Here is a 19,070-nt window from a genome sequence, read left to right as displayed (position 1 = left end):
GTATCTATAGTTTCTAAGTATTTATTAATGTTAACTTTTAGCGCTTCGATATTGGAACGTTATAAGATTTATGTTTTAATCAGTGGAGTGAGGAGTGGTTGGGACATGTGGGACATGTCCTATGAACAAAAATACCTGGGTGGGACAGTTATTTGTCCCACCCACGATTTTATAGAGAACATAGTTAAAAACCCTAATTTCTACTCCAATGATAAAATCTGACCCTTCTTACTAATAGAAATTCCGACTTAAGTGCTCATAGGATCAGAACAGATAGATAAATTATCATGTGATTTAAGGTAACGCATGATGGATTTTGGCCCTGCTCAAAATTGGATGTGGACAGTATTGTTATGTGCTCTGAATATTACTACCATTAAACTGGTTTTTGAATTGTCATGTCATTCGATGTGTAAGATTATGGGTTTTTAATTATTTTCATTGTGAAATGCCATTGGTTCGGATCAATCACGGAATAGCAACCATTGATGTAGGCAGTCAGTCTAAGCTAAGCTATTTTTAATGTGAACAGGCATTCTCCACCAGATGCTTCATGAAACTGCTTGAATATATTTGTTGCATTTTAGTTTTTCAATTCATAATATTAACTCTCATATTTCCTCTCCTTGTTTACAGGTTTCTTCATCAGTCAACACATCCTGCCGGTAGCCACCGCAAACAGTGGCTCCGCAGAAGCAAGCCTCCGATTGCTAGATGACAGTGAGCTGGATTTGCTGGACATTGAGCACCAGCATTCGCGAAACGATAGAACCACCTCCTCGTCCTTAGCATCCTTACCCGCATCGCAACAACAGCCCCACGAGTCGTCCTTTACCGCCAGCCGGGGCAACGCTAGGATAAACAATAATCATAAGATAAATTTAGTGTCTTATACAGCGAATCTAGATAATATTTTGAACAGTCTAGAAGACGATGAAGAGGACGATGACGATGACGTCGATGAACGGCGATTCGGGATGCAGGACCGTCGAATCGTCACCGGTGCCAAACTGTACGAACGGAACCACGAGGCCAACGTGCAGCACGACGCGGCTGCTCAGCCGGTACGACACCGGTTGTTAGTTAATCAAATTGTCCAAAAGTACTACCCCAACCACCGTCGCCACAGGAGGTCGCTGCTGCTGCGAAGATCGGCACGAAGCTCCAATCTTGGCTCGGACTCTAGTGCACTCAAGCACCAAGAAGTAGCTATTTCATTCTCCTCCACCACACTGTCTCCCAGTTCTTCTTCTTCTTCTACATCTTCACCACCGTCGTCGGTGTCACGGCAGGTGACACGGACTGAACCTGTTGTACATGATCCTTCCAACCAGAGTAGTAGTAATTACGAAAACAGTGAATACGACAAACCAGAAAAGAATGGGAAGATGGCTGTGAAAAATATTATTAGGAGTAATAATAGTGAACATAATTTCGTAAGAAACTTGACGCTCGCTAATGCTGAGCATTCATCATCCGACAAGAGCCGAGCGGTGGGAAAGGCCACTAGCAAGAGAAAAAGCAATGCAGCAGCTGCTCCGTTGTTACCCGACCCAAAAAGGCAAGATGCTGTACAGGAAGTAGAGCACCAGAAGGAAGCCAAATCGGCAACCGAGCTGGGTGGTGCTGGCGGGGATCCCACCCACTCCAGCCCAAAGACTAATACATCAACCCAGAGAGCAGTTACATCAACACAAACATCGTCACCAACGTCAGTGGCAGCAGTGGAAGTGGCACCTCCGGAGTTGGAATCCGTTGTCGAGCGAACAATAACACCACGGGAACATTTGCCGCAAAATAGCTACAGTGCCATTAATGTCGACAGTTTCAATTTGCTCGACGATAGCGTTTATGTCAGCAACAGTAGCAGTAGCAGCAGCAGCATCAAAACGATGACGGCAACCAACCACGGTGATGGCTCTTACTCTACACCCACTACCAAGCCACACGAGAGCTTGAACAGTAATAACATATTTGCTAGTGAAAACTTTGATGAGCAAATTATTTTCCTCAACGGTGGTGATTTGCTCGAAGCCAGCCCGGAGCAGTACGACATGCGGCAGTTTGGTAAAGTGGAGCGGGATGTCAAAATGGGTGACTTGAGAAACATGGATCCATTTCTGAATGACGAACCCGTTGCACTTGCGCTGAGACCGATTATCCGGGGCCCAACGGATGAACACACCGAGGACAATGTGGTGGTAATCTATGCAGAACAACATGAAACAGTGACGATGGCCTGTGAGGTCGATGCGGACATTACCTCCAGCGTGTGGCTCAAGGATGGTCAAATGGTGCACATAATGGATAAAAAGTCCCGAGCCGATAATGTGAGATTTATCAGAGAGTCACATGGTGGCGTCACCATCTCCAATGTCATGCTCGAGGACGATGGAGTATGGCAGTGCGAGGCGGAGAACGCTCGGGGATTCTTCTTCAACGGGCGACCGATTAAGTTGGTTGTGCTAGGTGAGTAACTGTTGCCAATTATCAAACTCTACGCATAACTTAATCCAAACAGCAAACATATCAACTAGAACAAGACGTAGATTCCTGATACTACCATCATCGTTTTTCCATGCAGTTCTGCATCAGTATACTACTTTCAACAAATAGCTACGTTTAGATCATCCGGTTCTTGACAAAAGCTGCAATAAGCTTCTTCCCGATGAGCCAATCCCGTTCAATCAGTAATCCCAAAACGTGCAAATCGAACCCAACAACACCCGCCCCGAAATCGATTGGAAAGTAGAAAACTAATCTTTTCCTTCCTCCGGTATCGAACGCAGAGGAGCCATTGTGATCCCCCCCCCCTCACACTCTGGCTGGCATTTCATTCGCTTGGCATGAAACTCAATCGTTTCGTTGCACTTTCTTTTCAGTAGAATAGTGTAGGTTGGGTGGGTTGCGACGAACGGACGACATAAAGGGAGCTGAGTCACAATCACTGGAAGAATGTCTTCTTTCTACATTCAGTTTTTTGTTGTTGTATCTATGCGTCCTTCGCTGAAGCATGGCTTAGTCTTTCCGCCGTCATCGTCGATGTCGTTTTGATTTTCCTACACTTCTGCAATTTTGTATTCGAAGCTCTTCTCAGAAGTTGCGACAAGTGCAGTTTTTCTTGTTCTCGGTTTCATTTTACCCAAAGAAACCGTCCTTGTGCGAGGATGTCGTTCGTGTGTAGAAACCGATTCCGTAGTGTCAGTTTATGGTGGCTAGCTGATGAATGAAAACATCACAGATATCAGAGCTATTATTTTCCAAAAATGTGTTCAACTGGAAGATTAAGTTCAATAAAAGACCTCATTTAAGGATGATTCTAGATAATCATTACAAAAACTCCTACTTGCTTTGGTCGATTCTTTTCATCGATTTTCATTTGATGGTGATGGTTCCGAATCTATTGACTACAACATACCGAAATTAATTAACATGTCTGCTACAAAAAAAAAAAACTCTAGCAGATAAATCGGTACCTGCTCTTAGGACGACGTAGAACCGGTGGTGGGTATATAAACATCCTTGTGGTGTCTTTTAAGATGGCCTCAAAAGTTTGTTTTTACAACTGTTGTGCAGATTTTGCACTTGCCAGCAGAGGGGATTTTGTCAAAAAAAAAACTTCTAAATTTTATGCTTTCCGACCATTTAAAAAAAAAAAAACCAGGCTTTCGGGCTTCAAACAACAAATAATGGCAACCGACAACGTATTCATTTCAACGCCGAAATGTGTAGTTGCCCTGTGCCTGGACTTACAGGTGCACTCAGCAGTCAGCAAGCGTAGGGCAGGGCTGCGTTACTGTGCAATCTGTCAACGTCAACATAAAAAGAGTTGGATGATTTTATTTTCTCCTTTGGTAATTTTGGGCGTTTTGTTTTTTATACGCCTTATACGCCTTATAAAAAAAATTATACAAAACGCCTAAATCGATATTAACTTTGAATCAATTCTGTCTAAAATCGAACAGAAAATGATCGGATGAAAACAATCGATTCTGAAAAAGTCGCATCAACATCGCACATTTATACACAGTAATGTATTTCAGTAGTTCTACTGCGATCTACCGAGAACAAAAGTCGATTACGCAATTGACGAGAAGGTACATAAAATTAAGTCTTGATAATAAATAAGCCAAGTCAATGCGTTGCGAAGCGATATTGTTCGCGGAAGAGACCAAAGCATAATCCCGACGCTCTTTTAATACCTGAATGTTGATTAACAAGCAACGTGCTTCGTAAGATGACAGAGGAAATACTGTCCACCCCAATTTACGTAGTGCATATAACAAAAACTGCTTTTGGATTGACTCGATTCGTTCTTTATGACTTTTCATATAAGGTGACCAAACAACACTGCCAACATTCTAATATTGGCCTCAAATAGGCAACATAAAGTGTTTTAATTGGTTCCCAATCGCTACATAAAATAAGGCATACTGCCTGCTCTATAAATTATTATGTTATAATGATCCAGAAATGTTTATTTAGAATCTAGAATAACTTCTAAATCTCATATTTTATCACATCTTACAGCAATTTGATTACCCAATGAAATACCAATGTCTGGTTTAATTATCTTTCTACTGTACATAATAATATTACATTTTTAAACTAAAAAAAACTTGAATTTCATTCTGAAACGTATTCATATCATCGTCATTTCTTATCTCTAAAAATAGTGTCATGTCATCAGCATATATAAGCACTCAGAGTTTTCAAAACAAGAGAGATATCGTTGACGTACAAAATGAAAATAAGAGGTAATAAGTGCGAGCCCTGCGGAACTCCTGACGTTACTTGAATTGGATTTGATTTTTCTCGCTCAGTCTTACAATTTGCTGACCCTTTGTTAAATATGATTTAATTCAGGTGAGGAGTTTCATCTCAATTCCTGACCCTTTGTTAAATATGATTTAATTCAGGTGAGGAGTTTCATCTCAATTCCTATTTTTTTCTTATTTATAAATCAACAATTGAATGTCAAGTCTTTCGAACGTTTTACTGAAGTCAGTATAAAGAGCTTTCATTTGGTTTCCTCTTTCCATTGCAGTTAATGAGTAATCAACTAATTCCAAGAGGTTTGTAGTGGTTGAACGACCTTTAAAAAAGCTGTGTTGCGTATATGGTGTTTTATGTTTTATTTGGCTGAAGATATTTTTGTTTATGATTGCTTCGAAAAGTTTAGGAATGCACGAGATGATGAAAATAGCTCCTGACACAGGACTTATTTGTAATTCTTGTTGATTAATTTAACGGACATGGGTGTTTTGGAATTTACGGAAAAACTTTGTTTTAAAGCGCAGTGGAAATGTTTTGGTTATTATAGACTTAAAATGGCCTTTGATAACGCAGGTTTATACATAGTAGAAAAGTTATGTTCTGAAAATTGTCCAGTCTGTTTTTTTTTAATTGCTGATATTTAGAATCTTTTGTAGTTTCGGTTATAAAAAGGGGAATTATTCTCAATTTTCGTGAGTGGCACTAATATCCAATCTACCAAGTATACCGTAACAACGCTGACGCTAACGCTAAATTGGATTTGTTTCTTCACTTTATCTCAAATTCGGTTGGAGGAACAAGTAAATAAAAGAAATAATATTCGAGTTTTAGGAAGAACGTGTTGATCGAAAATCTATGCCATATCCTTTAATCCATATCCATCATTAATGAGGTCGCCACCGGTATCGAAATCTAGTAACAGCAAGTTTAAGAAGGACTAAATCGTAATTATTTTCTTAAATAAGGTGGCCTTGTGGCGAACGATTTTGCTTACTGAGCAGTAAATCATGGGTTCAACCCCTAGCTCTTTCATATTATAGAGTTATACTTTAAATCGGCTTTCTTTGATAATATGTTATAAAGCGTAATGAAATCCACTTCAAAGGACGTACGTACTCGAAGTAATATTTGAGTTTAAGAAAAGACGTGTTGACAGGAAACCCATATTAAATACTTCTCAAGAACAGTTGCTGCCATCGTCGGTGAGGTCATCGCCAGGATCGAACCCTTGTAACAACAAGTTGAACGGTAGCTTGATCGTGATTATTTTGTTATATAAGGAGCTCGGTGGCCTAGCGGTGACCGATTTTGTTTACTTAGCAGAAGACCGTGGCTTCAAACCCAAGCTCCTTCGTGATATTGAATCGTTAGGACATCAATTCAGCATATCGTTTACCAAAAACGAATCTTGAGCATTCCAAACCCTTTAATTTAACACCCCAATGATTTTTCGTGGAAGAGCAGAGGTGTTCTCGGCTTTCAGTAAAGCGAGTATCACATCAACATATTCCTACCTATTCATTTCTTGATCAGCATTTGAACGTTGCTGGCATTGGTATTGTATAATTTTAGATCACCATTATTTACACATTGAGGATGGTTCTAGTCCCAAGCAACATCTATCAGTTATCCGTGTAATTACAGCAGATCTGGCAATAACGGAGTTGCATCCTCGGGCGGTCAATCATGCTCATGCTCATAAAACGAAAATTATTCTCGATTTGGTGGAGTACCAGTAGAGAATTACCAATATAAACTCAGAAAATAATCGGGTTTGTTGTTGATTAGTATAAAATATATTATTAAGCCTGATATCATGCCCAACGTGGCAAGCAAGAAGATACCTGAGCAAACGGCTCCTAAGAATATGGTTGAAACACAATAGAACTGCGAGCCAAGTATTTGCGACCTATACAAGTTTTATGGAAGAGTCGTTTTTATTGCCAATTTTAGTTCTAGTGAAGTTACCGACCAATTCAGGGATGAACTCACAGTTGCACGAGCGTTTGCGTAAAACTTTATTGTTCAAGGATTGTTCTGAGATAGTCAAAAGAAGGAAAATGTTTAAACTTCAAACGACATACGATACAGAAGATTTACTTCACGCAGCTCAAATTAAACTTAATGATATTCGGCGAAAACATATCGTAAAGTGACAGAGGGATCTTCTGATGTCACTAATCAGAGAAAATTCACAGATTTTATTGCTGAGTACAGTGCGCTTGATGCGGGGGCATTAATTATGCACTTGAGTCTAAGTAAACATGACTACAACCAATTGCGAGCACAAGCCAAGGAACGAAACTGCACCCTTTACCCTGGTTATGACACAATTCTTGCAGTAAAAAAACATGCTATCCGCCGGAATTTTTTCCATATTCGAGAAACTGTAGCTGACATTTCGTTGCAAGTATTGCTAGACCACACCCGCAAACGAATTCTGGAAGTTTCAAAACTCGGCAATTTTTCTGATTTAGAATTATTGAAGGTTAAGGCAAGTATGATAACTACTATTACTAGTTGTCTATATCACAGTGCTGCACAAAATATCATCTCATCTGATATCGGATGCCAGTACAGCCATCCTGTTATCCTCATTGTGAATTGGAGATGTAAAGAAAGTTCTGCTAACACAAAGGTAACAAAAGGTAACAATTTGATACTTAACAAGCGTTCTTTCAACGATTTTAATTCAGCTTTAGTTTGAATAACTATTGTACATAGACCACGTTAACCTTTGTTCATCTTTTAAACATCTTAATCAGGTGATTGTAATTAGCCAAAAGCTTAATAGTTATACAAATTTAAAGATTTTTAAGGCATTGAATAACAGCACTTTTCAATAATTGTTCAGCCTACTATTTTCTATTTCTATTTCTGTGTTGAATGTGTGAGTGCTGACCACGTTTTGCGTCCATTTCTGCAATGGCAGCGCTCTGCTCCCCGTTGGCGAATCTGCCATACAATGAAACCACTGGAAGCGGCTCCCGTTCTGGTGGAGGAGGCTTGGATAGCGGAAGATAAAATGTGTATTGTGTTGTACCTTTTGACTATAGTTTTAAGATGTATTGTATATCAAATAAATTAAGCAACAAAAAAAAAAGTCTTGTTCAGTCTTTAGTTCAAGGTCTGATCAATTTGGCTAGGACAACACTCATCTTCCACTTCCATTATGGTCCTTCGAACCAGATGCTTTTGGACGGACGGCTAAAGCGCCATGGATTTGGAATGGCGGTCTACCGTCACTATTCATTTCGGGAATAATGCACCTCAACACCATCATATCACCGAACAATATACCGTTTCGCGCCATCTTTAATTGTTCGAAGAATTGCTGTTCTTGGACAAAATCAAGTCACTTCACACGGTACCATCTTGGTTTTTACAATCACAGAAAACTACCCGAATATCCTTCGCAACAAACCTTCAACCGCTCCATGCAAACCACACTCCTTCAAGTCAAATGAACATTGGTCACTTTCCCATAATGTGATGCGGATGAAGGATTTTGGCATCTACATAATCGGAGTTAAATACGGATCTTCAAACCGTTGGCAACCATTACATGAACAAATTTTTCCTCATTTGGATCAGCTGAATCGACGGTGCACACTAAACGAGTTGAAACTCCTGGTTTCGCAGGTAAATAAACAAAGATCACTGTACATGTCCCACCGAAAACGGCGCTGGTGGTGTAGTGGTAAGCGTGATTACCTCTCACCCCAGCAGGCCTGGGTTCAATCCCAGTCGGCGCCGCCGGGATGTTCTGAGGCATAACATCTCTGATCACGTCTTCCTTCGGATGGGAAGTAAAGCCGTTGGTCCCCGGTTCATGAGTTGATGGGTCGATAGGTAGGATCCAGGTGTGGGAGCTGCCTTCCTGGCACGTCGGTAGCATTGGTGCTCAGCACGGAAAACAAGATCGACGGAAAAAACAAAACAAAGGAAAAAAAAATGTCCCACCGAAGCCAAACAATATTGGTTCTAACACCCATCCTCCGACATCTGGTTACATGCTCTAACACTACGGAGCTCGTCAACACTGTGCATCACGGTCTGGAACGGTCAGCACCTTATCCACGGTTTATGAATGGGAATCACACATGGACCTTCGGAATCGCCACGGTTTAAGAATTTCTATGGATTTTGGATTGTCGATACCACTTATCGTCACCACTATTGGCACCGGTCACTGTTTGCGATTTTCATTATGTAAACATCCCAACCCTCAACACAACCACCGTTAATCGAGGCACACGATGAATCCTCACTTATATTCCACTGTCAACGTTTTGGATCACACACGAAGAGGGAGCATCAACAGTCGTTTTGCCAGGTCAGTACACTTATAGGTATATGTCCACCGAAGCCTTGACATTGGATACTACACCCATTAATTCTAAATTGTCCTCTTCGTGCAAACACCGATCACCGAGATAACAACTAACAAACGAGGGAAGATCACGAACACTGACTAACGTGGCATTGGAGCCCAGTACTAGTTTCTACGGTCTTCAACTGAATAGCGATCAAATCTGCATAATACTCCGAAATTCTCTTCTCTCCTATCAATCATCTCTGTGTTGGACACACAAATAAGGGATACTTTTGATCGGAAGATCGTTCGATTCGGCAAAGGAAAACTCACACTAATTGTTACGATAACATTCGGTACGGACATCAATCAGTACTGGTCACCCTATCATAACTCTTGATGCACACCACAATGCACGGTCTGATCAACCTGGCTCGGACAATAGGACGCTTGATCGGCATTCTGCAACAGCTCTCTTAGATATACTCTGTTTACAATCCTACCTACCTATCCATACAAACAACGTCGAGTAGGTATACTACAATTGGAATCTCTCACATCCTCTCTGTTTACTACGGCGAACGAGATTGTCGTGCAAAATCTATCCACTTCAATGCAATCACGATAGCACCACGGAAACTGTTTCGGAACGGATTGCTGTTTAATAATCCAGTAGAAAAAGGGTATACGGTTTATCGATGACGGTATAATGTTACAGGAATGGTAGAACATACGGATCGTTAAGGCGCAAATCCTGGTAGGATTTGCTAGGGGCAACGATTTTACGGTTCCATTCACTATTTATATTCTGGTCATTTAGCGATTATCAGCGTAGCAGAACTCAATATGCTGCACGATTTGGATGCTGTTGTTATGAACAACAATAGCGAAGGCAACCCAATCCACACTTGTTTGATCAGGGATCAGCAGCTCATTCATGGTTACACTTCCAAGGAAGTAATCAATTCCACTGTAAGCAACAGGTGCTCGTCCCAACGAGGTTTACTTCCCAATGGTTTGGTTGGATAATTGGATAATTAGGGCTACTGATTATTATCTAGGAACCCGAGCGCTACTGGTGGTAGTGCCCAATTCGAAAGGTGACAAATGATTGGGGACGTTTGTCTGGGGACCGAAAACGTTTCCCACGGTTGTTCGAGAAACAAAATACTAACTGGCGTCGTCCAAGAACCCGTAGTAATCAAGGGATGACGATGCAATCCAATGGGCACGAAGCCATGGAACCACATTTTAACAATAGGATGCGATAGATGGATCGGATTTAAAAGCTGTCGGTGGAACTTAAAGAAAGGAGGAGAAAGGAATCACCATGTTCATTAAAGATCAGGATGAAGGATGAGATATCGATGGAATGACGGTATAGATCAAAGTGATCAAAGTGAACAGGGAACAGCAAACAGCAAATCACCAACAAGACAAAAAGGATCACCGCTGCACAGAAAAAAGTTCTGAATTTTAACTGTCGCGTGAAATCTCCTCTCGTTTAATTTTGAGCTATAGATGGCGTAAACAACGAAATTGATTGCAAGCTTGTATACAACACTGCAGATTTACGCGATATTGCACTTAAACTTAAAAATCTAGCGTTAATAACATGTGCGCTATATCGCATAAATTTACATGGAACTGGAACTGTTCAGCAATGTAGGATATTTCAAGGAGGGTGATTATGTTCGGGAGCAGTGTGATCACCACTCACCCAAGGATACAACCCACCAACTCTCTACCATCTGTTACGATCACCAACACCAAGTAAAACACACACCATCGATCGAGAGATCGGTGATGTAATGAAATCACGATTGATATAGATTGATGTAGATATAAAAATCATGTATGTTAAAGATAATTAGTTGCAATTTGCCCGGTATGGCAAACGGATCCTAAGGGCTCTACTTGGGCGACAATCTTAAATGTGTTATGAATAAATGTAAATATGTTGTGTGTTAATAAAGTAGTTTTATGGTGAAGTGTCAGTTTACTGTAAAACCCGTGTTTTGTGTAACCAACGATGGCTGAAAAATCCCCGTAAGATACCAGGGAGGACAGGATACTAGATGTTCAACCAGAGGCTTTTAAACCCCCCCCCCCTTCGATGTTGTGGATCAAATCCCCAACAATATAATTATGAACTTTATTGAGGATGAATTTTGGGGATACAATTCGCTTCATGCACTACTAATCAACTATATATTCAGCCTGGTGTTAATCAGCTTTGAACACCTTACAGCTTCTGTTCTTACTGTACTTCATGGTTACTTGGGCAGTCCGTACAACCAAAAGTTTGCCGAACGACACTAAAACAGACGCAAATATTTTCTTGACGAATCCAAAAAAAAATCAGAATCCTGCCGACCCGTGCGAATTCGGTTGGTTGGAGAGACCACTGAAGCTACTCTAAGATAAAAAGCGTATATGCACACTTAGAAAAAATCATGTAAATTTAGGTGCTCTGAGAGTGACATATACGAGCGTCAATTTTGATATAAACTTGAGTCATAACAGACGCGAAATATAGCTCAATCAAACGTACTTTTCGTCGAGCAACGAACTTTTCATTCTCGGAGCACTTAATTTTACATGACATGTTTGTTTACGTCTCATCTTTTATGTCAAAGACGGATTCCGTCACGTGTAAAATTAGTTATTTCTAAGTGTGTGGATAATCATGTTCAAACCATTCGGCCAACAAAACTCGCAATCAATGGTCGTCCAATCCGAGTCGATTATAGGTTATATATGACCATGATTGACGGCAAACTAGTGAATGTTGCTACGAGTACAAAATCAGCTGGGAGATGACCCACCCAGATGAATAACATCCAAAACGTTCTTTTGCGATCAACCGATGAAGTAGCATGCCAGTTTGAATTATCTGTTCTCTATGCGAAAATAGTGCAATTAAAATATAATGTAATGTTGTTCAATCCTCTCGAAATTCCACAAGTTATTACAGATTTTTTCGAATACTTTTAAAAATAGCTTGTTGTTTAAAATCAACTAATCTTAACACAAATATGTGTATGATTGTGTGAACTTCAACTGTCTTAAAATGTAAATCTTTCAAAAGCAAAATACCTAAACACTCTACTAAAATGCAAGACCGATTCATTGCGGTTGAAATCAAGCTGGAGCTTACCAATGCTTACTAGGCGTTTGCGCGAAGGCAGACGTAATAATCCTCAGAATTCATTTAATCCAGATCCTTTTGCTCATCATCAGTTCCCAAGCATTTATGAAAGCAGCTAAACTTTTCTAAGAATAAACGTTCATTGTGGGTATGCAAATCCTTCGGTAAAGAATGTTTCCATTTTTATAGCACGTTTTACCACCTGAGAACAACGCGAAAAAATATCGTGAGCCGACATTCAACAAATAATTTCATCGCACCTGTGTTTTGTCTTCTCACCCACGCACACAGATCCCCCGAAGGAACCGTACCTACTGATCGACCAGCGACGGCTTGACGCAGGAAACATGTTCATTCCGGTGAAGGAAAACTCGGAGCTTACGTTGGCCTGCGTTAGCGAAGGTGGAAATCCGAAGCCCTTGCTCAACTGGGAAGTGTTGCTCAGTCCCGGAATCGACCGTCACGCTCAAAAAATCTCCAACGATGTGCTGGAGCTGCAGGAGATTAAACGAGACAAGGTTTGTACCTCTATATACCTATATGCATGCACGAAAAGTTGTTCGAAATTTCCCGCTCTCACTACCAGGATCAACAAGGCTGGTTCAAATTTATTGCTGGAATAACTTATAAAGGGATCTACCGAGTAAACTGAAATCAGAACTTCTAGATCACAACTCAATTTTGATAAAAAGAAAATGTTATAATCCCTTTTTAGTTTTATTTTTACTAAGCAGTCCTTAAATCTTATACCAAACAGTCATACCAATTCTCACATCACTTTAAAACATTGGACCAGTCTTTCACCATGTGTACACACAATTGCGTACGTACATGTGTGTGCATGTGAATTTATAAAAGTGTTTGAGCTGGAATTTCATGCTCTGATTCCTGACGGCACTGTTGCCTGCGTTGCTGGAGCCTTTGGGAATCCGGTTTTTTCGCGGGAACATTTTTTTTTGCGCTCATTTCGTAACTGCTGTTCCATTCTACTGTGATGCCGGGATGAATAACGCGAGCTTTTGGCTTACGACCGCTGGCATCAGCAGGAGCAGCAACTATAACCAGAGGAAATGAAAGAAAAATAGACGGGATGTGCGCTACATGTTTTCTCAGCACCATACCCCAGTCGGTGCGAAGGAAGGAGCTTTCATTCCCGTTCGCACATTTTTCATTCGGGCTTGCGGATGCGGATTAGTGGTGCACACAATTTGATGAATTTTACATTTTTCAAGTGAGAAAAATCTCGGCAAACGCGTTAGAAAAACATGCGCTCGGAGGGAAGCTGTATTAGAGCGAATATTACCGGTTCCGCAGTTGTTGTTGAATATTTGTACAGGATGGAACCCATGACTGCTGATTTTGGTGTGTTTCATGATGGTTTATTTTGAAAGGTCTTTAATGCAATCATAAGCTTTGATTAACTCTGGTCTGTATGCACTTTGGTATTTAATGGCGAAATATTATAATAATTAACATGTGATAACAGTAATTAAAGACTTCTACCATCGAAGATCTCTTGGAAGCCCCTAAATTTAGTAAAGACTAGGATCTTCTGGAACTCATGTAAAGCCTTGGAACTAGTGATTCTATATCCCTGTAATTTTTGACTGCCCCGGAATCAGGAATTCTTCCAGGACGTTTCATCTTACTCTCCCTAGAATTATCTTCCTCCTATGTCTGGAAGATGTTACCAATACACTGGTAACATTTCCTTGCAGTCAAATGCTACATCCAGGTGGACATAGTCAACTCAATAAAATAAAATAATTATATTAGATTAGTTATTAATAAATCAAACTACCCAAGCAACAATTTTTGTTTTATTTAAGTTTTAAAGCAGTTGATATAACCAAATTATAAAACCTTCACTGACGACCACATTGCTTTAACAATCTCCTGAGAACCGCAATACAGCCATGTCATGGCCAATTGGCCTAGTTTTAATGCAATGATTAAAACTTGATATGCGAACTACTTAAGGAGCATAGGATTTATGTCAGTTTTATCACACTCTAGACGTGATTGTTAAAAATGAAAACATAAAACCTCCTCCAGGTCAGAAAGTTTTAACAGCCTTCTAATGACTACCATAAAACTATATTACAACCGCATAAATCGCTCCTGAAGAAGTTGATAAAACATGATACGCAAAACATTTTGACAACTTTGAAGGTTTTAAGTTGGGGTTTTTGGATGATAGTTAATATTGAGAAATATTTTATTGTGGTTTTATTCTTTCGATGTTTGATGTGAAATCATGATCCTTGTCAGTTGGTAATAATGGCTGATATTATTGTACATTGAAAATAAGACGACTTTATTATAATTTTAAACCAATCTGTATATGCTTCACAGCATGCCGTGCAATATTTATGGTGATTATTATACCAAATAGGAGCATAAATTTAGTGCGCCATATGAATACTAAAATATAGGGATATTTTTAATTTGTCTGCATTAGCACCATGCATTAAAGAGTCATTCAAAGATTATCTACTTAGTACAAAACTGTTACTACTGTTGAGCAATAACCAGTCACATATATTATTTAATTATACATAGATGTATGAAAGTGTTTTATTGCCTATCAATTAAAGCGTAATTATTCATACTGTGTGAAATTTGTTCATACGGCGACATTTTTTTTTCGTTATAACTTGCTACTCCTTAAAAATACCTCAATATAACATATTCTCCTAGATTGGAATTCTATAGCATAACATAAACCTAATGGTTGTATCTTAGCATTTCGTAGTCCAAATTGAGAGCGTTAAGTTATATTTAAGCTATATAACTAGCTTGCTGGTTTTATTCGGTACAGCGAATCAAAACAAAACAAAAACCATGACAACCTGTCAAAAAGTCAACATTCCTAGCGATCCTCCTATTTTCGTTTGTAATCAAGATGTAAGAAATGCTTATTGGATCCACTAAAAGCTTTTTCAATACAAGGTTTAAAGCCGTGATGTCAATACTGGCCATCTCCAAACGGATTTAGTGAAACTGTCGGCGTTGCTCTAAGAAGGGTTCGTGGATCTTTCGGAAGTGTATCGGAAAGCCGCTTGTTCAATATTTTTAAGAGCTCCTTCACCGCACTGTGCCTTATGTAGGGATCGTATAACTGTAGTTCCTCCAGGAGTTTCATATTGTCGATCGTCTCATCGTCATCGTGTTCAGAAGCACTGAAGGGGTTTTCATTTCATATATCTGAATAGATTTGTTTTTTATAATGACAAAACATTTCAGAGTATTTTTTGTTGTAGCAGTATATTTCTTATCTGTGAATCTTAGGCCTCTGATAAAGATGATAGTTGTAATGAAGCTTTAATGAAGCTCTAAGACTGCTTCAAGTTTTATATCGGTCATAAAAAGTGTACCATAAAACATAATTGTATGTTTTGTTTTGGTTTTATTCTTCAGTTATAAGTAGTGATGCAGAACCACCTTACAGCTACCGTTAAAACTATGAAGTCTGAGTTTTAATTTAGTAGTCATAAAACAGTTTTATAGACGACTTGACGGCCTGATTTTATGACAAGCACACAAAACCGTAATACAACCACAGGCTGGAAGGGATGCTATGATAAAACAATGATAAAATAAGAATAATTCTTCCAAGCATTTAGATTGTTACTTGGGTAGTGGCACATTAGATTAGGAGTTAAAATTAAAGTAAAAAGAAAAGGAAACAAAAATAGGTACAAACACCCCATAAAGACGGCTTACATCTCTGCCTACACATCAGCAGGCGAAATTGACCTGTCAGTTTATTTTGGCATATAAATATCCGGAAAAGAGAGAGTGAGAAGGAAGAAAAGTAGATCGAGGGAGAGAGAGAGGGTGAAACACAAAAAGGGAGACGAGAGCTAGTTGCTGAAAAAACGAGGAGACAGTTTCGAACCACCACAGAAGACGGATCACAAGGAAAACGATTAAGAAAAAAACGATGGAAGCGGAAGGAAGAGTGACTGGAAGTACGGTTTCTTCGAAAAGTGGTTCCCCCGCGAGTGATTGATCAGCCCGGGGTCCCTCAGTTCGAGACGTGTGATACGAGACGTGTGTTACGGACATCATCGAACCATACCTGTTGAGTGGATCCCCGGTGTAGTGATTGTCGACGGTTGTTCGGCGAGCCCAGTGCTGGTGGCTGACGAGCGTTGTGCCATTGCCGCACCACACGCTACGGGTGAGTGGTAACACACGTTCTGGAGGTGAGGGTTTGGCCAGGTCCGTGTGGGTTCGCCCCCGCTGGTCGGACTCAATATCCGATACGTTACCGCCCCGTTAGCGAGCACTAGGGACGTCGGACCGGTACGGAAACCACGTGGAGTTGAACCAGCCCCTAACCACGAAGTCGATCCGCTGTGGAGACAAGGGAGGAACGAGAAATCGGCGAGTCCCGTGCTGGTGGTGGACGAGCGTCGTGCCATTGCCGTACCACACGCGTCGGGTGAGTGGTAGCCGAAGCCTTGGAGGTGAGGGTCTAGCGAGGTCAGGTGGGTTCGCCCCCGCTTGCTAGTGCCCAATATCCGATGAGCTACCGCCCCGGCAGCGAGCACGAGGAACGTCGACCGCAGTGGAAGCATCGGACCAGTTCCCCGTCCCAAAGTCCTGAAGCCCAACAGTACCTAAGGTAACCACGAACCACACACACTCTCTCTCTCTTTCAGCATGCATGCAATGGCCGCAACGAACCCCCTTTCACAAAATGTAACTTTAAAGAAATAAAAAAAAAAATGTAATTGAGTTAATTTGTTGTGTTTGTGCCACTATCCTTCAATAGAAAGTCCCTGCATGTAGACCGACTGTGTTGTTGTTGTCCCCTTCGATTATTAAGTGGGTTGTGAGTCCACCGAACAGGAAGCCGGCCTTGAGATAGAGGTAAGAGTACCCGGTTCTAGCTAGCCGCTACTTACAAAGATTCTCCAGAGTTCTCCTGGATGTCCCTAGCAACCTCCCCTGAAAGTGCCCCTGACTTAATTAGGCTTCTCCCGATAGCTTATTTTAGACTTTCACTATCCCACAAAGTTTCTAATCGCTTCTCCCAGAAGTACCTTCCGAATTCTGTCGGAAATTTCTTCTGACTTCCGCAGAAATCCCATCTAATCTTCTTCCAACTTCCTTATATAGAAACTGTAACGTAACAATTCGAAGACTACAGCTTCACTTCACCTTCTCTGAAACTGCTTTTTTAACCCTTCGTAGGAAGGCCCTTGGTGAAGATATCAGCAACTTGGTTCTAAGCTGTTCTCTATCGATCTCCTTTAGCTGCTCGATTCGCTATCGCACAAAGTTGTACTTATCGGATGTCAAGATGTTTAACCCATTTTCGACTCTTGGCTTCTTCGCAATTTGAATACAAGACTGATTGTCTTTACTGTCGATGTAATTTGGAAATAGGACTTATTTTCACGCCACGTGACATCGACATGACTTTTTAACATGTTGTATGATATCATATTGCCAATAATACAAAACACGCGGTTTTTAAATAACTTTGAAATAATTGATCACAGCAGTTGTTTGCCTTGAGAAAAGTTTCTCAGTGTGCGAAATTCCTTCTTGTAGTGTAAGCAATTGAACGATTAATCACCCTAAAAGAGAGATATCCAGAGAACTTCGAGATTAGGGCGTAATTGCGTTTGTAAACAAACACTTAAATCACCGATTTCTCGCGAATTAAAGGACAATCTCACGAACAAACTATACGAAATGATAGATGAACAATTCCTCTATTTGTTTGTGTTGTTAGTTTGTGAGATTGAGGTTTAATTCGCGAGAAATCGGCGATTGAAGTGTTTGTTTACAAACGCAATTACGCCCTAATCTTGAAGTTCTCCGGATATAAAATTTATGTTTTTAACTAGATGAGGTAGAGAAAAACTTTGTTTAGCAAAGTGATAGAAGGTACCGCTGTGAACTAGTTTGCTGCAAATTAAAACTTTCTAGCTATTACAGTTACAGAGGTATTGGTTTTTTTTTTTTCATTCAAACTTCGCAGCAGCTTTTCAGCAGACAGCAACTTGCTATTATCAATATTTCAAAAGAATCATGAAAGTTAAGATGGTTTAAAATTTTGCACGGTAAGGTTTACGAGTGCAATGCATTTATTATGAGAACACATTATCTTAAATTAATAGCGGCGCCGGTGATGTAGTAGTAAGCTTGATTGACTCTCACCCCAAAAGGCCTGGGTTCAATCCCAGTCGGCGCCAGGATTTTCCAAGGCACAAAATCTTTGATCACGTCTTCCTTCGGAAGGGAAGTAAAGCCGTTGGTCCCCGGTCTATGAGTTGTTGGGTCGAAAGGTAGGGTCCAGGTGTGGGAGCTGCCTTGCTGGCGTTGGTAGCATTGTTACACAGTACGGAAAACAAGATCGACGGAAAAAAAATAATTTGTTGAGGGTTGTGTCCAAAGCATGACCACATTGTTGACGTAGAACTACGAGATTATTTTGCTGTTTCGTTCAATAATATATAAATGGCAAAATAAATGGTTTAGAAATTTCCCTGAGTGAAAATTCCAAGCCCTAGATATTTATCATAATTGTCCCTTGGAACTTTCATTAGAATTAACTTGAAATTATCTCTATTATTCCCTCAGAATTCAATACTCTCGGAATTTCTTGGACGCTCTCATAGGAACTCTCTTAACATTCATTTCGGAATTTATTTTGAATAATCATTAGAAATTAACCTGTTATCTTCTTAAAAATCGTCATGTAATGTAATACAGAACCACCTAATAATTCTACTTTAAACTTAAGCAATCTATAAAAATACTTCCAAAAACTTCATTGGAATTTGTATTGTACATGCCTTATTATCA

The 19,070-nt window shown here is 40.1% G+C and overlaps 1 protein-coding gene across 1 annotated transcript in view; it reads left to right on the top strand.

Annotated features, from left to right (window-relative positions):
* Positions 1–19,070, top strand: part of tei (teiresias) — a 282,830-nt gene that overhangs the window by 194,379 nt on the left and 69,381 nt on the right. Inside the window, exons 3-4 of the mRNA XM_065230249.1 lie at positions 637–2,469; positions 12,534–12,760. Coding sequence (XP_065086321.1) covers positions 637–2,469; positions 12,534–12,760 — 2,060 coding nt within the window. The remainder of the gene's footprint in view (positions 1–636; positions 2,470–12,533; positions 12,761–19,070) is intronic.

Source organism: Ochlerotatus camptorhynchus, unplaced genomic scaffold, assembly GCF_037179485.1.
Source record: "Ochlerotatus camptorhynchus isolate MF236.1 unplaced genomic scaffold, CSIRO-AGI_Acam_v1.1 ptg000329l, whole genome shotgun sequence".
Taxonomy (NCBI): domain Eukaryota; kingdom Metazoa; phylum Arthropoda; class Insecta; order Diptera; family Culicidae; genus Ochlerotatus; species Ochlerotatus camptorhynchus.
The sequence above is the reverse complement of the archived record's forward strand: the minus strand, read 5'-3'. Positions and strand labels throughout refer to the sequence as shown.